At 45.1% G+C, this 21,947-nt stretch overlaps 1 protein-coding gene across 1 annotated transcript; it reads left to right on the forward strand.

The window, feature by feature from the left end:
- The first annotated feature begins 686 nt into the window (after positions 1 to 686).
- On the forward strand, positions 687 to 21,197 carry LOC147629039 (serine/arginine-rich splicing factor SR30-like). The gene is made up of 14 exons (XM_086812254.1): positions 687 to 823; positions 14,745 to 14,867; positions 15,296 to 15,361; positions 15,467 to 15,541; positions 16,850 to 16,952; positions 17,051 to 17,097; positions 17,178 to 17,235; positions 18,705 to 18,754; positions 18,919 to 18,975; positions 19,894 to 19,955; positions 20,168 to 20,278; positions 20,451 to 20,478; positions 20,586 to 20,660; positions 20,751 to 21,197. The coding sequence occupies exons 2-14, from the start codon at positions 14,781 to 14,783 to the stop codon at positions 20,769 to 20,771; spliced, it is 840 nt and encodes a 279-aa protein (XP_086668380.1). The 5' UTR covers positions 687 to 823; positions 14,745 to 14,780; the 3' UTR covers positions 20,772 to 21,197.
- The last annotated feature ends 750 nt before the right edge of the window (positions 21,198 to 21,947 follow it).

Raw genomic sequence — 21,947 nt, forward strand, 5'->3', positions numbered from 1 at the left:
ATTAGTGAATCAAGTTTATCCAAGTGGTAGAGGCGTAGCCATAGCCTATGCAACCCTATGTTAGTGTAAGTTCAAATCTAGCTTTCAAGCCAAAAGTGAAAGGCTTTTGCTTTGCATCCGGCCTTCGACCTCCTAAAGGTTGGAAGGTTTTTCACCTTTTCGGCTACCACCAAGAAGTTGTTGTATAGTACTACAACAAATCAATTGTATAGTATTGCAATAAATCAATTGTATAGTATTGCAATAAGTAAATTGTTCTTTTTGCTTGGAATCTTGTTTACTAAGCAGCAGAAGGGTGAGATCTTCCCTGCCCATTCTCATCGATGGGGTAGTCTTCCTTGTCCATGTCCCTGCTCACATGGAAACAGGGGGTAGAGTTTGTAAACACCCTCAGGCTTGGCGCACAATAGGGGGCTCGACGTGTGGAGATATCTGTCGGACACGCTATCTCCTATAGTCCACAAATTGGATGGACATTTGACATCCAAATAATAAACCGTCACTTGGTAAAACTCTAGCTGATCAACTGCATGGGTTAGGATTCTAATCTCAGATGGGGTTTGTCAGTTTCTTAGATTCCCATAGACTTTCGGACACTCTTGGTGGTCATAGCACTTGCTCCAATCGAATTCTGCCATGCTCCTGGAGGGTGGACGAGGGTGCACCACATAAGCATTAATGGAAGCTGATATATATCCATTTTAAAACCTACCACTTCTTACCTAGCTGATTGACTATTCTATCAAAACAATTACAACACCCCTATAGAAGGTATTCTTGGTTCTTGCGTGGAGGCACTCATCGCGAAGGCGACGCTCTGCAGGTAAGCTTAGCATTTCTGTTTCTCCGTAAAGCTCCCCCCCTCTCTGCTGAGCTTAGTCTTTCAATGTTTTGCAAGGGCTGTATTTGTTCGTGCTTTTAATTTATACTAACTGTAACCGAGAGAGATGCTCTGTTAAGTGCTTAATTTTACAGTCAATTGACATTTTTTCATGCTCTGCTATTCTAATGTTGTTCTTTCAAGCTCACCCTTGAAAGATATGGCATCTCTATTTTAGGGTTTGTAGATGTGGCGACCATCTCTTGGGTCTGAGTGAAGGTATTGCCATTATGCTTGGTTCAGGCCTGGCTCTTTAGCTGGCCCACTATTAGCGTCAGAGTTCCTCTGGAACGCCCGTTTGAAGTATAAGAGTTTCTCCTTACGAGTCCTTGAGGCGGGTCTGTGTCATCTTTTTGCCTCGTAACATCATTGAATACAGACGAGCAAGTGTGTATATTTTCTGCCTCAAGCATGCTTGCAAATTATTAAGAATACAAGATTAGTTACGCCATTCTCCAAGTCAGCCAGCCTTAAGGGTAGGAAGTTGTTGTCCACACATATCACCACATTGTGCAGCCCTAAATACGGAAGAGATCTAACTCTCCAGTTCGTCCGGGCAGGGGTTGTGAAGCAAGCCTAAGAAAGCTTAAGCATACCACAAGCAACCACTATTCAAGTAGCATGCAAATGACCATCAGTGCAGAACTCTGCTTGCAAAGCGGAATTGCATATTGACTTGATGACCGGTCACTGAGTATTTCCGTTTGCAAAACTCTCATTATTATAACCAGAACAGCATAGCATTTATCTAACCTGGATAGTGTAAGATGCAGGGGTAATTTTTTTCTAAGTTTGCTCATTAAACTGAAACGAGGTATGTAGTGGGAGCGTGCCGTGAGAGATCTCAATCTTTCACTTAATCAAGCTGTAGAGTGCAAAATGGAATGGATGCAAGAATAATCATGTGTATCCTTGCGGTGAGTATGTGCACAAGACACCACATTGGGGGGTGAAGATGAGCTGGTGTGCTGCCGCCTCCCCCCCTTCCCCTCCTTTGGCAATTATATTCTAAAAGAAGTTTACTAAGCCTTGTGGGCACTTGGTGATATCTCACTCAAGTACCAGATTTTCCGAAATAAAGTCAAACAATCCAAAAAGCTCATGATGATGTTGATACCGACTGAGGTCCTTCTTGCCACATGGAAGTGCAACTAGAGTGGTTCTTATTAAGCCCGCACCCATGCTGTGGCTCTCGGTGGGAACCCAATTAGTCCACACCCAATCAACCTGTGATCTACTTGGTACTTGGTGATCCTAGTTCATCCATCTAGCACCCAAACACGCCCCGAATGCACTGCACTTAAACTTGCCTCAAACAAGCCAGGACGCGCATTGCCCGTATCAGGTAAAAGAGCCTGGCCACTTGTAAAACAGCCCCAAATTAGCCCGAACAGGAGAATTGGCTAAAAACAGCCCGAGTAGGCATCGTATACCAGTATTTTAGCTTCAACACCTGTGCACAGGAATTTCTGCACAATCTGCACAGTTTCATGGATATTTGTACAATTTGTTCAAAAGCGTTCTATATGGTGACAATATGTACAACAATGATGATATCAGGCAGCGTGCACAACAGGAAGTGATGGTTAGAACCCAAGATAAAATAAGGGTGTGTATCTATACTTCCACTTTGCATTGGTAGCGGGGTAGTTCTTAAACTTGACGAGAAACTTGGTGTCAATCTCTAAGTCCTCGCTCCTTGTGAAATACAATTTGTTTCGGTTGGAGTGTCTTTTTCAACTTATCCACTTCCAATGGATCTTTAACAACGGGGTCGGTCGGCTCAGGTCCCTTGTATTTTCTCAAAAGCATTGTGAATTTTCCTATGATCTCTTAATGCAAGTTAGAACGCTACGTTATAGATCCTTTCAACAGCCTTAAAAGGTCCTCAATACTTATTGGAGAGTGTGATAGGTAAGGGTTAGCAGAGCAGCAGCTATGGAGGCTGAAACAATTACATGGTGGTGTGTGTAGTATAGAGTGAAAGATGTAACAAGCTGAAAGGAGAGAGGGACAATGATTCCACAAGTCAATGATCCTTTGATTTAAAAAATGATGTTAAAAGCTTCAAAGAGTACAATGTTTTTATAGGCTTTAGAGTCTTATCTTTTGACACACAACACATTGGGGCAATGACACATGGCAAGTGCCCATGACATCATTGCTTATCACATACACATAAACGGCTACAAGAGGTTGTTCACACACACTTACTCACTTACATAAGTGAGTGTTCACACAAACGAGTGCTGTTCACACATAGACATAAGCGGATACACAAACAGGGGGGTACATGTATATGACTGAGACACACACAGAGACTCCGAATACCCAACGATCCCCCTTTGTAGTGAAGATGGTGAGTGTGACATGTAGAGGCTTCGACCGTAGTAATCACAACCTTAGTCTGACTAAACTGCACTTAATGATGTTTAAGAGACAAACAGATATACAAAGAGATAGACAAGTTTGTGTCAATGCAGTGCAGCTATATTAAATGAATGAATGCGGTTACAATGAGATCCAAATGGATCTGTACTGCTGAATATGCTGCCTATATGCTGTAAATGCGGGCTGAACTGCTGTCCACTCTTTCCCTTGTCTCCTGGGAAGGAAACACTGAAGGGAGGCTTTGGAACAGAAGCTGAATGCTGATGAATGATGAAAACGCAGACCTAATGGCTGAATATGGACTGTATGCTGCTGCGTTTTGCTGAAGATGATGGCTGAACTGATGCGTTAACTGTAGATGATGCTGAGGATGATGCGTTAACTGTGGATGATGCTGAGGATGATGCGTTAGATGTACCTGATGCTGATGATGTTATGCTGAAACGCCAGATGATCCTGAGGAGGATGCGCTTCACTGATGAGCCCCTGATGACTGAGTGGCTGATGAACTACTGAATGGAGAGGCGCCTGTATTTATATGGGTGAGAGAGGGCTGGTCGGCCAGCACTCATGCAGTCGGCCAGTTCATATCTCCCATAATATGCTAATAAAATACCATAAATGGTAGTTGGCTGCCCCAAAAATGCATAAAAATGCCTGAATAATTCCTGATAAATGCTGGTAAAAATACCTGATGAATCTGTGATGCTAATATGATACCATAATGATGCCATGTCACTGTACACCTGACTGGTGTGCATGTGACATTCCCCGCTGCTAAACTGTTGCTGGGTGATAATCCTGGCAACCTTCGACTCTACTGCGATCCTTCTCCTCCGAACCACTGCCCCCTCCTGTCTTCTGCTGGGACTGAGGCCGTCTGCAGGAGTAAAAATCCTTGAGCCAAGACGCTATGTACTGTGGGAACTGGATGGCAACTACCTGAGTCACCCCTGACCTGTTCCTGGAAACCTTTCACCTACCATCTCCGTCGTACCTGAAGCTCTGAACCTCCTGAGGCGAATGTTGGAGCAAACTTCCGTCTTCTGTGGAAGAGAAACCCCCTGCTGCCAGTTGAAGCCAAAACTTATGTGCTCCTTTGATGATGGATGTCATTCTTCCCTCAGAGTTCATGGGTAACATGTATGCAGGACTGACTACTAAGATGACTGCTAGGATGACTGCTATGCAAACCATGTGCAACCCTATATGCTGTGCAAGAATGCAGATGAATGGGTTACTAATGCAGACCTAAGGGAAAATCCCTAAGGATGGCTTGCAAAATTTTCAGAACTGGGTTTAACTGTGCGGAAGCGATAAAAATGATGACTGACTGAATGACTGCTGGAATCATGCTCTAAGGCTGGTTACCCTGTAACGCTCTGATACCAATGTGACATGTAGAGGCTTCGACCGTAGTAATCACAACCTTAGTCTGACTAAACTGCACTTAATGATGTTTAAGAGACAAACAGATATACAAAGAGATAGACAAGTTTGTGTCAATGCAGTGCAGCTATATTAAATGAATGAATGCGGTTACAATGAGATCCAAATGGATCTGTACTGCTGAATATGCTGCCTATATGCTGTAAATGCAGGCTGAACTGCTGTCCACTCTTTCCCTTGTCTCCTGGGAAGGAAACACTGAAGGGAGGCTTTGGAACAGAAGCTGAATGCTGATGAATGATGAAAACGCAGACCTGATGGCTGAATATGGACTGTATGCTGCTGCGTTTTGCTGAAGATGATGGCTGAACTGATGCGTTAACTGTAGATGATGCTGAGGATGATGCGTTAACTGTGGATGATGTTGAGGATGATGCGTTAGATGTACCTGATGCTGATGATGTTATGCTGAAACGCCAGATGATCCTGAGGAGGATGCGCTTCACTGATGAGCCCCTGATGACTGAGTGGCTGATGAACTACTGAATGGAGAGGCGCCTGTATTTATATGGGTGAGAGGGGGCTGGTCGGCCAGCACTCATGCAGTCGGCCAGTTCATATCTCCCATAATATGCTAATAAAATACCATAAATGGTAGTTGGCTGCCCCAAAAATGCATAAAAATGCCTGAATAGCCTCAGAGCAAGACTCACCATGCGTCTCATACCATGCCATGGCCACAGAGTCTCAAGTCTCTGTGATCAAGGTTTGGGACCGAGGTAGGAAGGTCGGCAAGGGAGCGATCTAGCCATGTGCACCTCTCGTGCTCCAATCAACAAGTGATCGAAGCAGCAAGGCCAGCTCTCTGTCATCCCTTCAACTCCTAATAGGGATAAGAGAAGGCACAGAGCCTTTTATAAGTGAAGGTGTTACAAACATATAAAGGAAAGAACACATACATGGATTATTTAACTCAGATTTCAGGGGACACTCCAGGCAGAGAACCCATGACTCATACTTGAACACAAAAAAGGGAATTTTTTGGAAGTTTTGATGATTTCTTGAGCGTATGTCGATGAAGAATAGTCTCTTTTGGGGGAGTTTCCATGATTCCGACACTTGACTGGCAAGTGTGGAAAGCGTACTTGCAAGGAAAATATCTTTGTGATGGTGCTTGCAGTGTTGACGGTTACATTCTTTTTAGGCAGGCTGAGCAGCTAGGCACGCAAGAGAATTTGGGTGGTCGGGCTAGGCGGCGATGAGGTGAGTGATTGGGCAGGCCGGCAGAGGCAGCTGAACAGTCGATAGTGGTGGAACACTCGGTACTACTAGCGCCAATAACAAAACGGGTAGTGCCGCCTTTTGGGCTGAGGAGCTCTTCTGCCATTTCCATCCCCAGAAAGTGGTAACGAAAACGGTGGTGAGTGGCGGTGCTTAGGTAGCGGGTGGCTCCACACTAGCGGCAGCAAGTTGATGTTAGAAGTCATCTCCTGTCTATTTTTATACACTAGGGCCTTTGTTGTGGGTGTGCTCACCCTTATTAGGTGTTTTCTCATTTTTCCCCACTCTCCGTATTTTTCCCCTATTTTTTTCATTTTTCTGTGGCTTGGGAGGCAGCCCTGAGGTGGCAGGATGTCCTTGTTTGTAGTCGACCGCCGCAGCTGTTTGCGTGTACTGATGCTTTGTTGATGCTGGCAGACTGTACACTGTGCTGGCCGACTGCTATTTGCAAGTCGTGGGTGTCCTGTCGGCTGCCCTACAACAGGCCGACTGTTGTTGGGGGGCCATATAAAATGGCCCCCAGTCCCCTTGTCATTGTTGTATCATTCTCGGGATCTTCTTGTGTATATAGAGTAGAGTTACACACCTCTATCACTCTCTCTTGTGCTGTTATTTTTCTGCATTGCGTTTTGCTCTTGTGTTCCCAGATCTGGTCATCATCTCCGCTGCGTATTCTGACATGGTATCAGAGCCTAGGCTCTAGATAGTTCTTGGGATTTGTATGAGCAAGAGGGGGACTGTTGTGTTGCTGATTGGTGGACTGTTCGGGAAGAGGAGAAGCAAGAGAACGACGAGCTGATTTGCTGGACAGCCACTTGCAGGTGTTAGTTCTTCTTTGTTCCCACCCACCCACCCTTTTCAGAGTACATCCCCGCAATGGCAGATGTGTTTGAGATGGCTGAGAGACATGTGAAGATACCGACACTCCCCACGTTCCCGGTGGACCGTCAGTTGGACGGGAACAACTACGGCATATGGAAGGTTATGGTGGAATCTGTTCTGGAGTCTTACGACCTCGTTGATTTCGTCGTTGTTGGGGTTCCACGGCCGGAAGTAGAGGAAGGGGAGTTACCGTCGATCCGAAATGACCGTGAGGCTTAAACACAGATGTGGGATTGTGTCAACGCCAGGGTCCGTTTGTTTATCTTTCTCAACTGCACACCGCTGGTAATCAATCATGTAAAGCATATGACGCTGGCCAGAGGTATATGGCAGCATTTGGCTTCTCTTTACAACAGGGTATCACCCATGAAGAGGATTTCCTTGGAAGTACAGATGCGGGTTATGAGCCCTGCAAAGTCGTTGACGATGCGGGAGCATATTAACAAGCTGCTTGCTCTTCAGCAGGAAGTTCTTCAGGCTAGGAAGGAGATATCGTCAGAGGACATGGCCATAACGTTGCTGTCACACTTGCCCTCTCAGTACTCAGCATTTTACTCGTCTTTGATTACCAGTGGTGGCAGGCTCAGCATTTTACTCGTCTTTGATTACCAATGGTAGGCTCCGCACCATCACGTGGGAGGAGCTTGTGCCCATGGTCTTGGACCAGGAGGAACGATTCACGAACCCTCCTCAGGGTGGAGGTTCGGAGGCCTTAACTGGCCAACGGTCGAAAGGCCGTAACATGGGCAAAGGGAAGGCTTCCTCGGAGAAGTCCTCTGAGAAGAAGTCCGACGCTGACCGCAAGAAACTAAAGGCAGAGAGGACCTGTAATGATTGTGGCGAGAAAGGCCACTATTGGAGGCAGTGTCCCAATCGGAAGACCGAAAAGGGTTAAGATTCCTCAGCAGCAATCATGAGAACTCCGGCTTTTGTGCACTGGAGGTGATGTACACCGATGTTTCATTTTCTTCAGGCAGGGAGGAGGTTGGAGGAGTCTCCGCAACGGATACTCGGGAGTGGATTCTAGACATGGGTGCTTCCAGGCACATGACTCCTTCCCGTTCAGATTTACAGGATCTCTGCAGGTAGTCTGGTCACATTCTTACTGGGGATACATCCACTATCCCAGTTCACAGTGAGGGCAGGATGGAGATAGTTCCCGATGGCAGAGGGGGGAAGCATTCCTCCTAGGTGTTGTATGTTCTGCCACTTGGTTTTCATTTGTTGTTAGTGCATCAAGTTTGCAAGACTGGCGTATGGGTGGAGTTTGATGAGCATTTTGTTGCTCTCCGGGACAAAGCAACAGGCTAGGTGGTTTGGGAAGGGGGAGTGGAGAATGGAGTTTATAAGCTTTCAGCACTCTCTCTCCCAGGTCCTCAGGTTTGTGATGAGTGGCAGTCTGGTAATGGCCACTTAAGTGTGGATACGCTGCAAGTGCAGGCTTTCCGAGACCAGATGGTGGATAGCTTGCCAGTAGATGGCAGTAGTTGGCAGGAACTCTCCAGTACTTACATTGGTAGTTCTTGTATTCGTCAGTCAGAGGAAACTGAACAGGTAACTTATGCTCTGATGTCTCGTAGTATTCGGGACAAAGAACCTCCTGTAGATGAGGATGTTCTTTCCACGGGGACTTTTCGGAAAGCCAGGCAGGTGGCAGTTGATTACTTGCAAAAGGAGGTGCATACTCCAGGCTTTGTGGTTCTGGATTCAGAGGGGGTGGTTGACAGGTTTCAGAAGGCCTTGCGTGGTCTTCAGCAGGTTTCCAGGACTTGTTTTTGCACCGTAATAGGTGTTGATCCTTGTGAGCAATGTGATGCCTCTTTGACTCAGAAGCAGAATGGTTCATTGATCTGGTTGATGGACACCAGATTGGATGTGAGCTTCCTGATGAGGCTGTTGCAGATGACTCTTTGGGAGGCAGGATTGCGTTTCCTGTGGTTTTTGCGGCATGCGAAGGATCATGGACTCTTTTACACAGGAGGGGGATTGATTGATGGAGTCCGACTCCACGGTTGGAGTGACTCAGTTTGGGGAGGAGATCCGGACACGAGGAGATCTACTTCAGTCCCAGGAGCAGTTTTTTGGAGCAGTACGAGGCAGTCATCGTTTGCCTTGTCGACGACAGAGGCAGAGTACCGGGCTGCTTGTGATGCTACTTGTGAGGTGGTGAGGTTGCAAAGGTTGCATTGCAGGATTGGGCTTCCACTGGAGGAACCCATGGTCATCCAGAGGCACTTTGTTCGTGAACAAATTGTTGCTGATGACATCTTGCTAGAGTTCTGTTTGACGGAGGACAGTACGGTGGACCTCTTCACGAAGTCGCTATCTCAGGATTTGCTCAGGGGGACACCCCAGCTCCCTGTGGTTGGTTTCACAGCCAGGAGTTGAGAGGGGGTGTTAGGAGTCATCTCCTGACTATTTTTATACACCAGGGCCTTTGTTGTGGGTGTGCCCGCCCTTAATAGGTGTTTTCTCATTTTTCCCCACTCTCCGTATTTTTCCCCTATTTTTTTCCCATTTTTCTATGGCTTGGGAGGCAGCCCTGAGGTGGCAGGATGTCCTTGTCTGTAACCGACTACAGCTGTTTGCGTGTACTGATGCTGGCCGACTGTACTGCTGTTTGCAAGTCGTGCGACGTGGGTGTCCTGTCGGCTGCCCTACAGCAGGCCGACTGCTGCTGGGGGGCCATATAAAATGGCCCCCAGTCCCCTTGTCATTGTTGTATCATTCTCGGGATCTTCTTGTGTATATAGAGCAGAGTTACACGCCTCTATCACTCTCTCTCTTGGGCTGTTATTTTTCTGCATTGCGTTTTGCTCTTGTGTTCCCAGATTTGGTCATCATCTCCGCTATGTGTTCTGACAGCTGAATGTGGCTCTGATACCATTTGTGGGTAGGTTAGGGTTAGCAAAGCAATAGCTATGGAGGGTCAAACAAATACATGGTGGTGTGTGTAGTAGGGAGTGAGAGATGTAACAAACTGAAAGGAGAGAGGGACAATGATTGCACCAGTCAATGATCCTTTGATTAATGATGTTAAAAGCTTCAAAGAGTACAATGCTTTTATAGGCTTTAGAGCCTTATCTTTTGACACAACACACACTGTGTGAGGGCAAAAGGATTAAAGGACCAGATGTACGAGAGAGCCCTCCGATGTGAGGTGACTGAGTAGAAAGACCAGTGCAGAAGTAGAGATGATGTCGGAGCTGAAGCACGGTCGATGAGACGAAGGCTCACGTCGATGTGAGGCAAAGCACTCCGAGAGGTGGTTGGTGTCAAAGGCTCACGTTGGTGGAAGCAGAGGCACTTTGAGATGATAGTGGCAGCGGAAGATGAGGTGATGTAGGCTCTAGTGACAAGGGTGTTGCTATACTTGAGGTGGTAGATGAAGAGCAGAGAGGGTTGCCGTCCCGAGTGGTGGTGGTGGTGCAAGCTCTGATGGCAAGGGTGCTACAAGACCTGAAGGGTGCAAGCTTTGGTGACAAGGGTGTTGCGTTGACAAGGGTGTTGCGTACCTGAAGGGTGGTTAGGAGCAGAGAGGGCTGCCGTCCCGAGTGTTGCAAGCAATGGTGACACGGGTGCTGCGCACCTGATGTGGTAAGGAGCAGAGGGGGCTGCCGTCCGGAGTGGTGCAAGCTCTGGTAGCACGGATGTTGCATACCTGAGGAGATGTCGATGATGAAGATGAGCAGAGAGTGGGCTGCCGTCCTGATGGTATGATGTAGCAGAGAGTGGGCTGCTGTCCCAATGGTGAGAGCTGAGCAAAAAACGCTGAAGTGCTCTATGTATAGCAGAGGGGGCTGCTGTCCCTTGAGCTGTGGAGAAAACACTGATGATCTGCTGATGATAAATGCTGATGTAAGCCTGATGATAAACGCTGATGTCAGTGCTGATGTAAACGCAGATGATAAATGCTGATGTAAGCCTGATGTAAAACGCTAAAGATAAGCTCTGATGTCAGTGCTGATGTAAATGCTGATGTAAAATGCTGATGTATGCTGAAGTAAAACGTTGATGTATGCTGATGTAGCAGAGAGGGCTACTGTCCCACGGTGTGGCCTGTAGCAGAGTGGGCTGCTGTCCCGATGTGTGGCCAGACCAGAAACACTGATGTGCTGAATGTCAGGCGAGGAGGATGAAGCTGTGTTGTGTAGAGCCTGGCAGAAGCAGAAGCAGAAGCAGCAGCAGCAGCAGCAGCAACAGCAACAGCAACATATGGTACCGGATATGTGCAATGAAGTGGTACACCTTCGTGGCTGTAGGCCAGCAGCCAAGACAAAAACCCCAAATAAGACCAAAAATACCCCGAAAAATCCCCTTTTTAGGGCTAGGAAAAATACTGTTTTCACACACACTGGGCAGCAATGACACATGGCAAGTGTGCATGACATCACTGCTTATCACATACACGCATAAACGGCTACAAGAGGAGGTTCACACACACTTACTCACATAAGTGAGTGTTCACACACAGATACAAGGGCTGTTGACACACAAATACAAGCGGTTACACAAACAAGGGTACACGTATAACTTTCTTGAGCTTTAACAATACTCAATCTTCTTTATGAATATCCACGTGTTGACACACAAATACAAGCGGTTACACAAACAAGGCACGTATGCTGTTGACACACAAATACAAGCGGTTACACAAACAAGGGTACACGTATAACTTTCTTGAGCTTTAACAATACTCAATCTTCTTTATGAATATCCACGTGTTGACGATGTTGATTGGCAGCCTTCTTATGCTTCTCTTGAGACTGTTTTACAGCCATTTGTACCTATGCATAACTTATATTGGGCTTGTTTGGAAGAATGACTCCCATAGGTGACCACAAAAGGGGCTTTACTAGTAGAAGCATGCACCATGTTGTAGCTTGTATATGCGAACTCAACCAATGGTACTTCTCCTTTACATTAAATTTTAAGTCGAGAATAAATTGGCAATCTCACTTTGTCCATCGTAGGTGATGAATTGATGAGAAAATTAACTTGTTGCTCATAGCATCAGGGTGAGTGTAAGTAGACATGGTGCCAAGAGAGCTGGTTGAGAGAGAGAGAGAGAGAGAGAGAACAAGAAGAAGAAGATATATTAATGTCTTGCAAAAGACCCAACGGGTCTATGAGACAAAAGGTGTACAATGTGTCAATGGAATCTCATCATGGAAAAGAAGACAACATAACCAAAAAAAAAACTAGCACTAATCCCTAGGTAAATGTAGATATGTATGGATCATCATCGTCATCCTCATCATGGAGGATCACCATCCTCATAATCGTGGATAGAAAGTGGATGTAGAGGATATAGGGGGGTGAGTGTAGAGGGAGCTTTCCATCGATGTGTGGTAGGGGTCCATAAAGGATGTTCCGCATCGGTGGGGGGGTGAGGAGGGCCCCTAGATTTGTAGGGCCGAGGAGAAACTGGGACGAGGTAGCAACTACATATGCTCGGTGGCGGGTGAGGATCTCATCAACTTGGGGCTAGTGAGCATAGGGTGCTCGAGGTCTAGGAGGGTGAGGCCGTCTGGCTCTTTGAAGTGCGGTGGCAACGAGGTAGGGTAACTCCAGTTGAGGGGCGAGATGGTGGGCCCCTTGTTGGTACTGTGGTGGCCTCATCTGTCTGAGTGTCGGAGTCAGTGTCCTCCTCCTGTGGGTGGAAAAAACTGGTAATGGTAGACTGAGATGGGTGTGTGGGTCAAGGACCTCTGAATAGTAACTTTGTGTCGTCGGATCTCCAACAAGAAGAGTCCGAGATAACGCTGATCTGGATACTCCATAGCCCGATATAATGGCCCAAACCGCTTTCTAAATAGACTGTGGAATCTCCCCCTAATCTCATAATACACTGGGCACTAACAAATATAATGCTCCTTAGACTCTACTCCTCCATGGCACAATCTATAGTTCTCTCTCTCTAGGGATCCCTGCTGCTCTGTCAACCTCAATCTCGAGCCTGTGGGACGAGACCCTGAGCTGACCAAGTGCTATCTCCATGGCATGTGACATGAAAACATCCAAGTACCCTGGCCTCTGTATGAATTCATCCTCTGTAAGTCTCAGAAAATGGTCTTTGTAGTACTGCATCTTGGGTGGTAGGGGCTCCCTTGGGGTAATCCATGTATCTGGAGTGTGTAATTGTAGCAAGTCAAATCGAATTACCCAATTCTTGTCCACGTGTGAGCCTGGTGTAGAGGTAGTCTGGGTCATATTGAAATGGGATCTGTGGTCTGTGTTGGTGAACCATGTGAGCACAGAAGCATACAACCATGTGAGCACAGAAGCATACCAGGATGGATGCACCCCTCTCCCCGCTATTGCCCTAGAAGGCTGTAGTGCTAGGTATGGTAATCGAGTCTCGACGAATCCATGGCTAGTATCCTCTGTATGTGTGACAATTTGGAACAAGGCCTCTATCACCATAGGTGCTGTAGCAAACTCCGCTCGAATAATATGGTGAGGGACAGATGGTTTGCTGCGTATCAATCTGGATTGCATCAAAATCTATGGACGCTCTATGTGCTACCTATCTGCCGCCCACTGATAAGCTTGGTGCCTAGAATGGGGGTGCATACATTATCACTGGAGTCACTAATGTGTCAAAAAGCCAGCCCTTCGTCCTGGGCTGCTGGAAGTGTGTCTGGTGGATCGTCTCTCTAAGAGGGCAAGAGCAGCGTATCCCCTAGTCGGTCTATCCTGTGATGCCCGTCTCAGAAGCATCTGCCATAGCTCGTCAAAGTGACCCCCAAGTAGACATATGAGTTTGCTACCTCCACCCGGCTGCCCATACAGGTAATCTCTTAATGTTTTCTCACCGTATGGTGAGGGCATGTCATGTTGTCAGAGAATCGGAAAGAGTTGTATGCGGTTATACATGCTCTGAAAACTTGGCGACATTATTATTATGGAAATTATTGCTTTATATGAGTCAGTGGTTGGGAGGGTGAGATGCCCTGGAGGACTCTCAGAGGAGATATATAGTACTATTGGGGTGAAACAGGGCTGCCCACTATCCCCCACCCTCTTCGGGCTATACATTGATGAGATCTGAGACTTTATTGATAGAGCGGGAGGTGGAGGGGCATCCCTAGCAGGCATACTTGTGTCTATTCTCTTATATGCTGATGATATAGTGCTTATTGCAGACTCACAAAAGGGACTACAGAAGCACATGGATGCCCTACAGGGCTTCTGTTTGCAGTGGGGCTTGTTAGTTAACCTTGGGAAGACCAAGGTCATGGTCTTCTATACTTCCCCTAGCCTGTCTGCCAGCAGGAGGCTTATAAAGTTTTCGGTTTTCATGTTCTTTTTTGGGCTGAACAACAAGATCTATCATCTTATACTTGGTTGGCATTTTCTGGAGGGTGAGCCTTGTCATGGTTTAGTCTACCCTAGTTTTTCAGAGAATTGATAAAGATTTGATACACTGGTTTGTGTGTGTGAATATCCATTTGACATGTTTTCATTCAGAACCTGTATCTACTTATGGCCATGTAACAGATTACACAGCTTGCATGCTATGCAGAAAGTTGATAGTTTGCATCTTTTTGGGTAGACTCCTCTGAGAAGCAATTATAGAACCCCTTCTTGTATATAACTTTCTAATGTGATGTCTGTTTTGTATGTATGGTCAGGTTTTAAGATTGCTGGGTTTTGCAGAAATTTTGATTAAAATGGAGGTTTATGAATGTGTGGGGAGTGTGTAGTTGGAAGTAGAATGTGTTGTGACGGTTGTATGCATCATAGTAAAGAGGCTCTTGAAGCAAGGAAGAGAGCGATGGAAGTTGTGCTTTAGTTGGAACAAAATGCCTCTTCTTGGTTTGTTTATAGCAAGATTTTCCTCAAATCATCCATATGCCTATAGGTTTCATTGCAATATCATTCTTGGTATTTCTTAAGTTTACATTTTATGTTAAAGGTCCTTGCCCATACAAAGTAAAACTCTGCGTCAGTCATGAGCCGAAACCCAAGCTGTACCATATACGTGGGGAACCTGCCAGGAGATGTGCGGGAGGAAGAGATCGAAGACCTGTTTTATAAGGTTTGGTGCTTCTTTTAACATTTATTCCAAACACCCTTTTGCATTTAGTATGTTGTTAATATCAATGTAGAGGCGGGGGGCTGTTAACGGTGACTATATGTTTTGGGGAGTGCTATCTTAGCAGTAACAGCTATGGTATAGATTTGTGCTTTCTTTGTGTTGTTGGAGCTGATTGCTCGAAACTCTGTGACCGCACTCTATAGTTAAAAGATTGCTTCTTACGTTCTCGTGGAAAGCTGGGACTGTGGGACATGGAATAATAGTTGACATAAAAAAATGGATTGTTTAAAGTTGAAGAGGAGCTCAAGAGTCAGCACTATGTAGGTATGGTAAATGCCCAAATTATGCTGACATTGGCCTTCTGGCATTTGGCCTCATTGAACTGTGTTTGCTCTGCCATTAATCTTTTGATACCTTTTTCTTAACAGTATGGGCGGATTGTGGATATTGATTTGAAGCTGCCTCCTCGTCCCCCTGGCTTTTGCTTTGTTGAGGCAAGTTGTATGACCTGTGTATTGGAGGGCTCTTTTCACCTGTTTAATTGAAAACAAAGCTTTTGGATGGTTTTTAAAAGGAGATTATAAGGATTGTGCTTGCAGTTTGAAGATGCCCGAGATGCCGAGGATGCAATAAAAGGACGGGACGGCTATAATTATGATGGTCACTACCTTCGGGTAGGCTAGATAAACTCCCATTCAGCATGATCTGTTGATGCTTGCAGGGTTTGAGAAATCCAAGCTGTGGAAACCTTTTGGACAGGCAATCCAGCCTGTCCTTGTATAAAGACCCTGAACCAGCCAGTCTTGCTAGTAACATGATTTTTACACAAGCAACTTGTGCTGTTCCATGAGTGAATTATACAGATGTGAAAGTTAGTGGTGGTTCTTCTCTTCCTCCTGAGAATCACCTGAGCGTGCTATGGAAACTGTGATCGAGATCCTGTTCAGGGACATTGTCGAGTATTAATGACAGAAGCTGTGACTAATCAGAGCTTTAGGGACATGTTTTCATCTTGGAACTTGTAGACGAAATCGTAATTGATAAGACCTTAATTGATCCACAAATAAGAGATGATAGTGTTACAGCTAAATGGGGGAGATTGGATACCTGTGAAGGAGGAAAATGCTTGTCGTGAGGTTGAGTATTTTTGGATATTTCAGCATGTTGTGATATTAGACAGGGGGGTGGATGTAAAAAAAAAAAAACTGCAAACAGTCAAGTTCATGGTTATTTGTGGCAACAATATTGTAGGAAATCATGTCATTGGGCGTTGTATAGGCGTGAGGGAAAAGGCAGCAGTGATGCAGGCACTGTAGCTTCAGGTGGAAGTAGCGGATGAGGAGGTAGATAGGAAGGTGGCAGAGTTTGGAAGTCATGGTATTAATCATTAAAAGATATCAAAGTACATGAAAGATGATAGTACAGCTGCAAGTGCAGGTAGCTAACTACAGGACTGTACGGCTGCGGGGAGGTGGTGGGTACAGTACCGTTGCTTCAGATGGGTTTGGCTGCTATAGGGAAGAGTCCAGCCAGGTATGGCTGCTGCTGTATGGAAACTGGATTTCTTTTTTTGGATAAAAAAAGATGTCGGGTACATCTCCTAGAAGAGAGTCGACTTCCTTTTTTCTACCCCTGAGCACTGTTTGCTTGTACACCTCACCACTGGGTGAAGTGGTAGGCTTGCTATCCCTTGCCTAAGCCTATACTCTGGGCACGTACCCTAACAAGGTTACATAACAAATGCTGGTGAAGCCTATACTCTGGACACATACCCAAACAAGGTTACAAATGCTGGTGAAGCCTTAACTCTGGGCACAAAAGCATGTACAGCTTTTGATATTTTTTTTAGTCTGTTGGATTTGTGTTTTGTGAGATTTGTGTTTTGTGAAGGGTACTTGAACGAATGGAGCGTGACTAGAGCAGAATTGTATGATTGTATGTTGTTCACTACCTAAGCATAGTTGATTTTTTTATTCTTGCAGGTTGAGCTTGCTCATGGAGGCCGCGGCCCACCACCATCTACTGATAGGCATAGCAGCTACAGCAGTGGGCGATCTAATGCTCCTCGAAGAGCTGAGTACAGAGGTTAGTTATTTGATCCTATGAATGTGATGATAATGCTTTGTTTATAATAGTGTCTCAGATAGGTTTGCTTAATTTTATGTGTGGGTGCTATTTAACAGTGCATGTGTCTAAACTTCCTCCATCAGCTTCATGGCAAGATTTGAAGGTGGGTTCTGTTAAACATTAACAGAAAAATCTTGTGGAGTTGCAAGCCTTTATCAATACTAGCGCTTCTGCTTGCTGCAGGACCATATGAGGAAAGCTGGCGATGTTTCCTTTGCTCAAGTGTTCCGTGAAGGAGGAGGTAAACTGGCAACCTCAGCTGTAACACAGTTCCATTGGTTGTGTCTGTCATTATGCTCTGTCAACTTCTTACATCATTTAAATTATGACATGCTTTACTAGGGAAGCAGTCCCTAGTGCAAGGGAATCAAGTAACCAAGGTCCAAGTGTTACATGTCTTCTGTTGGTTGATTGCTTGTTGGTTCATGAGAACACACACAGTTCACAGAAGGCATGGAGGGCTTCTTCCTTCACTTCACCTCCCATCCTTGGCTCAATCTAGTTTGTGCATATCGTCAAGCCCCTTCGTTAGCAATTCCTTAGTAGAGGCTTCTTATCACACAATAGACCAAAAGCCCCCCTTTCCCAGTGCTTGCTATATGCGGCCGATCCTCTTGAAAGCCCGTTCGTGGGTCTTACACCGTAATTTAATGTGTTGGGTGTTCCAAGCTTTCTCTCTTCACATTGGCACTGGTCTAATCCTCCATAGGGGATGTGTGTAAATACAGGACATGTAACACCAAGGATGCATGCTTATGTTTGGCAGGACAGATGCATCAGATTTAGGACAATGGGTACACTTGGCATTGACAACATACAGTGCAGGAAGGGTATGAATCACCTTGAGGCATCTAGATATCTGACCACTGGAGTAAGGCAAAGGAGGATTGAAGGATGAAGGACGAAAATTTTTGCAGCATATTAGTAGACTCTTGATGCCCAGCAACTTGATGATGCTTGTAATAAACAAATGTGCAAAACCAGTAGCTCATGGAGTGGTGGAAGCATTATTAAGACATGGAAAATGCATGGAAGTAATTGGGTGCTATAAGGCTCCTGCCGCTCCATACTTTGAGCAGATGACAGGAGTAGACACCTTTAAATCTGATGCAATAATTCTCTACAGTTTGTTGCAACAAACCCTATGTATGAATTGATAGTTAGAACATGTTGTATGAAACGTCTACAGATAACCCAAAGGGTCTATGAGACTGAAAATGAGTACATATGATCCATCAACAACTGGATGTCGCAAACATGAAAATAATAAACATATACCAAATAAACGGCCCCACGTACTACGTGAGCACGTGGATACAAAAAAAAGAGTCAAAGCTCTTCCTCCTCATGATTAGTGTACAATGCAGCAATGCCCTTCTCTTGAATGGTATACAATGCGGCAATGCCCACCTCCTGTGGCTATACATCTCTATGATGTCTGAGGATGTCTTGTATCTGCAGCTGGCAGGTCTAGATCTTTGGGGGCAGGGACGTCCGGCTCTTTGGAGAGAGTTCTTTTTTGGAAATTGTAAGCAGGTCAATGGCATTGTTGGCTTGTGTGGCATTCGTTTTAGGAATACATTTTGCCATTATATGACACTTGTGAGTTACACATGAAAGAAAAAGCAAGTGTGAGAAGGAAGTTATTTGATGGCCATGCTTCTTTCCCTTCTATCGTATGTAGTTAATCAGTAAGGATTTACTTTTCAGGTACGGTGGGCATTGTTGACTACACAAATCATGAGGACATGAAATATGCTGTAAGTCTTGATAGAAAAACGAGGGCTTAGTTTATATGTGGGTTTTTGATTTTGCTTGAACTTTCTTGCAGAGAGCCCATTCAAGTTATAGTTAGAATACTCTTTTTTGTTGGGAGGATTGAGTTTTACTAAAGTAGCTAATTTGTGAGGTAATGTGGATTCAGATTCGGAAGTTGGATGATTCAGAGTTCCGCAACCGATACTCACGTTCTTTTATCCGGGTAAATATGGAATGCTTGATAGGCCACATTTTGCGTATATTTTTATGTCTGATGGAGAAATGCTCTACTTGTAGTCATCAAAAGAGAATACATGCAAGGGAGCCAATGGTTGTGAGAATTGGAGCTTCTAATGTAGGCATGCTTGGTGCTCTTTATGCAAGTTTTTTGTGATTTGATTAAGTTATTCTTTTTTAGAGAGAGATTTTAAGTGTCAAGGTTCAAATTGATGCCCCTTGCTAGGAAGGGTGGTGTGTTAACAACTTGGGTAATGGCCCATTGACTCATGGTTTGTTTTCTCATGGGCAGTTTTGGTTGTTCTTTGGTTTTAGTTATGGAGGGAGGGTGCTCAATGGGGCACGACTCATCCTCCTCCTCTTTAGGTTCAGGTTTAGGTTCAAGTTCAACTGTGTGGGCTCTTAGGTTTCCATTCATCTAGTCACACAAGTCTCTCCAAAGTTGGGAATTTTCGCACAGGAGAACTTATCGAAACTTGGACTTTCGAGGACAAGAAGGTTGTGAGGCCTGCTATGTCCGGTGTGTGATATTCGCACTCGTTGGGTTCACTCACTCTGAGGTGTGCTAGGACCTGCCAATGTGTAAGGGATGTGCACTAATCCTTCCAGAGGAGGTGGTGCTTCTTTTTCCACAATATTTGCACGGCTTCTATGAATAAAAGTCCTTCTTAGCGTGATTGTTCATACCTCAAAGGGAACATTTTCTCTTTTGAAGCTCATCTTGTGAAGGAGCTGTCCTCCTGCTTCTTGTTAATGGTCAGAATGGCTAACTGCTTTGCGTAAAGCACTTCTTCCAATTACATTTGATGCCTTGTTGAGACATTTTCTGTAGTTAGGCTTTTCTTTTTTCCTGCGGTATCATGCCAGTAAAGCACGTTTAAGGTCATTGGGTTTGAGTTTCTAGGTACAAGAAGAAAGAGGAAAGGGTGGTTCACGAAGAAGCTTTTCACCAAGGCCTAGTCGAAGGTAAGCTTTTGCTTGGAACAGATGCCATGGTGAGATCTTGTGCCTCTAGCTCTGGAGTATAGAGTATTGGTTAGGTGGTCGTGCACACAGCTTGGTTTGTGAAGGATATTCTGTCTCAGGGCTTAGCACGTGCCAGGCTTCAACATCAGTCTTTAAGCTTAATTTGTTTAATCATGCCAAAGTTTACAGAGGTTTTGGTGGTTTTCTTGCAGCCGATCTGATAGCAGAGGTCCTTCTAGATCGCGGTCAAGATCTGGCTCCAAATCTCGGCTGCACTCCCCCAGTCCTCGTTCTCGTTCACAATCTGTGAAATCGGACTCCAGGTTAGAAGCTTATAATACGCAAGATTGTAAAGAATTGTGGTTTCTTGTCTTTGACTGTGCTTTTTCTTCAAAAAACTTTTATGAGTGTGTGTGGCTTTACCTACAGGTTATCAAAGAAGGGTTGCTGTAGTCATGTCTTGATGTGTGTGCGTGTGTGTGTTTTTTTTTTCAGGTCCCAGTCCAAGTCGCCCCCTCCCAAGGTAAGTAAGTCCATCACACTGTGGACATTGAAATATCAATGCTAATAATGTAAAGAGAGAGAAAGCACATTTTTAAACCATTTTGTGAGTTTCATGGATGAATGCAGGCCTCAAAAGGTCCCAACAGCCAGCGGAGCTTGAGTCGCAGTCCTTCTCGATCACGTTCTCTTTCACGCTCACCTGTATGTCATCATAGATTGACATCTGGTTTATTATTGGATGCGGGCATTGCAAGTTGGCTAATCCCTTGGTTGGTGTGTTTTTGATTGCAGAAAGCAAGCAGTCCAAGTTAAGGGTATTAAGGACTTAGGGTTTTGAGATTGTAGGCTTTTATGGACACAGACTCAGTGTAAGAAGCTTTTTTTTTCTATTGTCTCCAACATTTTTGCTGTATGGAAATATCAGAGACATATAATCAGGGTCTGGCGTTGCCCCATTTTATTGCAAGCTTTTATGGTGCGACACGAGGTAAGAAGATGAACGGCTGCTTCCATGTACTGGTATACTGAGGTTTCTTTAAGGGTGCTAGGTTTAAGAGGGGTGTTTTAATTAAATCTCCAAAGATGCACGATGACCAAATATCTCCAGGTGGCAGAGTTTCTTACCTGTTGCTGGCCCTTGAATTTTTTTTGTTGCTATGCCTTGAGCTATCGGTGGTGCATGGGCTTATTATCATCTATAAATTTCTGCACATGTTCCATTTCTAGAGAAATTGCAAACCTGGAGTATTGTGTTAATTCTTACAGTTCATTGAATAATCTTTGTGAATAATTGCTTAATGCTAATCTTGTGCTTTGAGCTTCAGATTATGCTAATCTAGTATGTCCATCATGGGTGATGCAAGAAGGCAAGAGATGTCAATATTATGTTGTGAAGCTGAGGCTGCTCAATGGCGGGCCAGGATCTCTTGAATCCAGGGTTGATGAGTTGCGGGTTCGATGGGACAAGGGCGTCTCTCTCTGGAGTGTGCATGTTGGATGTGATGCGACTCCCATGGGCCTGTTGTGAGGGGGCATTGTGGTATAGGCTCTCATATCCATTGTGATGGGCTTTGATGCCTCCCTATCCACCCTTCTATGCTCGAAAAAATTGGTGATGATAAGCTGAGAGGATGGCTATTGGGGGTGAGGATTTTGAGTAGTGACTCTCTGTGTTGGCTGAGCATAGTAGGAATAGTCCAAGGCACCTCTGATCTGGGTAGTCCATGATCCTGGATAAGGGTCCAAAGCCTATCTGAATATATACTGAAATCTCCTTTAGATCTAATAGTACAAGCATTGGCAAACATAGTGCTCCTCTTGACTCAATCATTGTTTGACAGAGTCTACATGCCTTGTTCTCTTTGGGTATCCACTTGGCTCTGCTAGTCTCTATCCTCAATGTATGGGATGATATCCTAAGTTGGGGAATGGCTATTATCATAGTATGGGACATGAAGGCATTGAGATAACTTGGTCTCTGTATGAAAC

Source organism: Cibotium barometz, chromosome 18 (genome assembly GCF_041138505.1).
Source record: "Cibotium barometz isolate CiBa-2024 chromosome 18, ASM4113850v1, whole genome shotgun sequence".
In the NCBI taxonomy this organism is placed as follows: domain Eukaryota; kingdom Viridiplantae; phylum Streptophyta; class Polypodiopsida; order Cyatheales; family Cibotiaceae; genus Cibotium; species Cibotium barometz.

Excerpts from the sequence above, each read along its gene's own strand:
- LOC147629039 (XM_086812254.1), top strand. The coding sequence starts at position 14,781 with ATGAGCCGAAACCCAAGCTGTACCATATACGTGGGGAACCTGCCAGGA. Across the intron at positions 17,236-18,704 it reads AGTGTTCCGTGAAGGAGGAG|GTACGGTGGGCATTGTTGAC; the intron begins GTAAACTGGCAA and ends TTTACTTTTCAG. Across the intron at positions 20,479-20,585 it reads CCAAGTCGCCCCCTCCCAAG|GCCTCAAAAGGTCCCAACAG; the intron begins GTAAGTAAGTCC and ends GGATGAATGCAG.